This window comes from Eurytemora carolleeae, unplaced genomic scaffold (genome assembly GCF_000591075.1).
Source record: "Eurytemora carolleeae unplaced genomic scaffold, Eaff_2.0 scaffold968, whole genome shotgun sequence".
Lineage (NCBI taxonomy): Eukaryota > Metazoa > Arthropoda > Copepoda > Calanoida > Temoridae > Eurytemora > Eurytemora carolleeae.
Window position 1 is genome coordinate 7,946 of NW_019396981.1, and position 3,744 is coordinate 11,689.

General features: G+C 37.1%; 1 protein-coding gene across 1 annotated transcript; it reads right to left on the minus strand.

Annotated features, from left to right (window-relative positions):
* Positions 1-386: 386 nt before the first annotated feature.
* Positions 387-3,744, minus strand: LOC111710760 (P17/29C-like protein DDB_G0287399). Its single transcript, XM_023484887.1, has 2 exons — positions 3,641-3,744; positions 387-1,792 (listed from the first exon to the last, which is right to left on the minus strand). The coding sequence occupies exon 2, from the start codon at positions 1,779-1,781 to the stop codon at positions 459-461; it is 1,323 nt and encodes a 440-aa protein (XP_023340655.1). The 5' UTR covers positions 1,782-1,792; positions 3,641-3,744; the 3' UTR covers positions 387-458.

The following is a 3,744-nucleotide window of genomic DNA, read 5'->3' on the forward strand; positions in this document are numbered from 1 at the left end:
TTTGGATTTGATCTTTCACTAATTAATGTTTCACTGTTTCAATTTACCTTTTTCTGGGTAGAGAGGTAGGGTGTGGAGAAATTGTTTAGTTTGGACTTGGGCTGAAAAAGACGACATTTCTTGGGAAAAGGTCTCAACTTAGATTTATGGTCTACAAAATTAGTGTAATATGCCTGTTATGCCACATGCATAATTGTTAACTAAAAAACATATAATTTCTTGTGAAACACATAAGCGAATTGCTGTTACAAATGCCTCAGATGATTAGATTTAGAATCTGCATAAAAGGTTATGAAAAAGCAAGAAGAGGAAAAATAACTTTCAACTTTTTCTCTGTGATCACTTAATTTTGACCTGTAAACTGTAAACCAATAAATTACAAACAATTTTAGTGAAAAAAAGTTTATTATTTAATTTTTCTTCAAATTAATACCAATGTAAATGGTTTGCCAATAATCTCATCTTCTTCTTCTCCTCTTTCCCTCTTGACTTTCACTGCTTCCACTCTGTCCACTTTCTCCGCTTTCTACGCTACCACTGTCTACGTCTCTTCTCCTTCTTCTTCTTTTGCCCTCCTGACTTTCACTGCTTCCACTCTGTCCACTTTCTCCGCTTTCTACACTCTCGCTGTCTACATCTCTTCTCCTTCTTCTTCTCTTGCCCTCCTGGCTTTCACTGCTTCCGCTCTGTCCGCTTTCTCCGCTTTCTACACTACCACTGTCTGCATCTCTTCTCCTTCTTTTTCCCTCCTGACTTTCACTGCTTCCACTCTGTCCACTTTCTACACTCTCGCTGTCTACATCTCTTCTCCTTCTTCTTCTCTTGCCCTCTTGGCTTTCACTGCTTCCACTCTGTCCACTTTCTCCGCTTTCTACACTACCGCTGTCTACATCTCTTCTCCTTCTCTTTCCCTCCTGACTTTCACTGCTTCCACTCTGTCCACTTTCTACACTTTCTACACTCTCGCTGTCTACATCTCTTCTCCTTCTTCTTCTCTTGCCCTCCTGGCTTTCACTGCTTCCACTCTCCCCACTTTCTCCACTTTCTACACTCTCACTGTCTGCATCTCTTCTCCTTCTTCTTCTCTTGCCCTCCTGGCTTTCACTGCTTCCACTCTGCCCACTTTCTACACTACCACTGTCCACATCTCTTCTCCTTCTTCTTCTCTTGCCCTCCTGGCTTTCACTGCTTCCACTCTGTCCACTTTCTTCGCTTTCTACACTACCGCTGTCTACATCTCTTCTCCTTCTTCTTCTCTTGCTCTCCTGGCTTTCACTGCTTCCACTCTGTCCACTTTCTCCGCTTTCAAGGCTACCACTGTCCACGTCTCTTCTCCTTCTTCTTCTCTTGCCCTCCTGGCTTTCACTGCTTCCACTCTGTCCACTTTCTCCGCTTTCTACACTGCTACCACTGTCCACGTCTCTTCTCCTTCTTCTTCTCTTGCCCTCCTGGCTTTCACTGCTTCCACTCTGTCCACTTTCTCCGCTTTCTACACTCTCACTGTCTACATCTCTTCTACTTCTGTTTTTCTTTCCCCTCTGGTTTTCCCTGCTTCCATCTTCTATATGTTCTCCGCTCTCTTCCTTGATGGGAGCAGATCCATCTGTGCAAAGGCAGGTAGGTCGACCTTCAGGACAGGGTTTTCCTTTACTTCTGGTTGGAACTACAGTACCATCTGTACAAGCACAGGTTGGAGCTAGAGCATCAGGACATGAACCACCACGATCTCCATATACTACACAAGCAGCTAGCAGTACACTAACAACCAGTAGAAGCTTCATTGCAAATACTCCTGAAATGGCAAGTTACAAAAGACAAGCAAAGTATATTATATAAAAATAGATATATATAATTCAGGAACAAGCTGGTTTTAGATAAAAATGTAAGAAATTAGATCTCCTCCAGGATGAAAACCCTGCAATGTCGTACACTGCATGCAGTGTCCGAATTTAATGAATTAAAGCTGCGTCTCAAATCCCTCAAAAACCAGTTTCAATTGTGCGCCGGCTCAAATAGGTTGTCAAGTACAATAGACGGCAACACAGAATGCGTACACTTTCAGTACAGCTGTTTAAACGTCATAAGTGTCAACTCAAATTTTCTTTCTGACAAAACTATAAATAAAAGTGATATTTTTAGACTAAAGAGCTTATCTTTTAGTGAAATTAGTGCAATTTTATGTGTTCTTTATTTCTGTTTTTACACTTTTTCATTTAATGTTCTATAGATTTAATGACGGGTTTGAAACTTATTTTGTACATAACCCTTTAACATTGTAATTAGAAAGTATAACGTAAAAACACATTTCAGAAATGTTTAATGATATCTTTGGAGAAGTGCTCTGGAAAGGTCTAATCGAGGATAAACCCCCAGATCCAGGGGAAATACAGGCAACAAGAAACGGTAATTTTCTAATGAAATGTCGTCTTCTAGGGATATTTAATTTTTTTCTCAAATGTCGTATTTTACTATTTTTGGGAACACCTACGAAATATATAAAAAATTTCAAAAGTGCTTTAATTATGAAATTATTGGAAAGTCTATGTAGATATATATTATAAACAGGGTGTCCCAAACAAAAATTTGGAGTAGGGGTATTGGGTACTGAGGCAACAATTTTGATTAAATGTTCACAATCATGTTAATATTAGAAATCTCGATATTTCAGTTATTTCCAGTTATTCTTTTTATATTACAATCACTTCTTTAATTATGGAGCAGGAGCCGAAAAAATCGATTTCCCAGATTTTTCAAATTTTGATTTTTTACATATATTCATTTGTTCATAAATAACCAATAAATTCACAAATTTTCGTACATTTTATGTAAGTTATCTGTTGCAGCCAAAATGTTGGATCTGCAATTTGTAAAATTCGTATAAATTATGAGTGTTTCAAAAAATTAGAAGTCTAAATTTTTAAAAAAATTATCTGGCTTTAGAGATTGAACAGTAAACCTTTAATAACCCTAGAAATATTTACTTTAATGCTACTTAGAGGGCTGGGGCCTGGACGCCCCCCCCCCCTCCCTCAGACTATTTAGTTTACATAGATGTAAAGTGAAAAAAAATAAGCCACCAAATGACAGTAAAAATATTCTATCTAATTTCGAGTTGTAAATATTTTTTACGTATTCCTACAAAGACGACATTTATCTTCACCGAATCTTGGACATTATACCAACTAATTAGAGGACATGTCGTCTTTCTTTTTTCATTTGACACATATGACGTTGTGCGCAGTTGGTCGATTTTTCTGATGCCATCTATTGTACTTGACAACCTATTTGCGCCGGCTTAAATCTTAAAAAATTTAATACAATCTTAAGTGGAACCAACCATATTTGAGCCCTGGCTCAAATTTAAGTCGCGGTTTAAATCAATTTTTTTGTTTGTTTCAAAGACTCATTTAAGGCTTTTAATTGAAACTCTATAAAAAGCTCCAAAATTTGTAAAGAAAATTTATCTCCCAAATACAAGTAATAAAATAATTATACATGCTTTTTGGATGATTTAAAGGCCTTCTCACATTTACAAAACAAGTTCTAAAAACGCATTGTTTCCTTTTAATTGATTTTCTACTCATTTCTATTTTGATCCTAACTATATGGGGGGTATAGAGATGATCATTAATTATAATACCTTATCTGCAGGATGCAGGATGAACTATTTCAACTGAACTGACTTCTTGAAATCAACTGCTTTGACTGCTTTCTATAATGGTGAAGTTTCGGCTTTATAGAAGA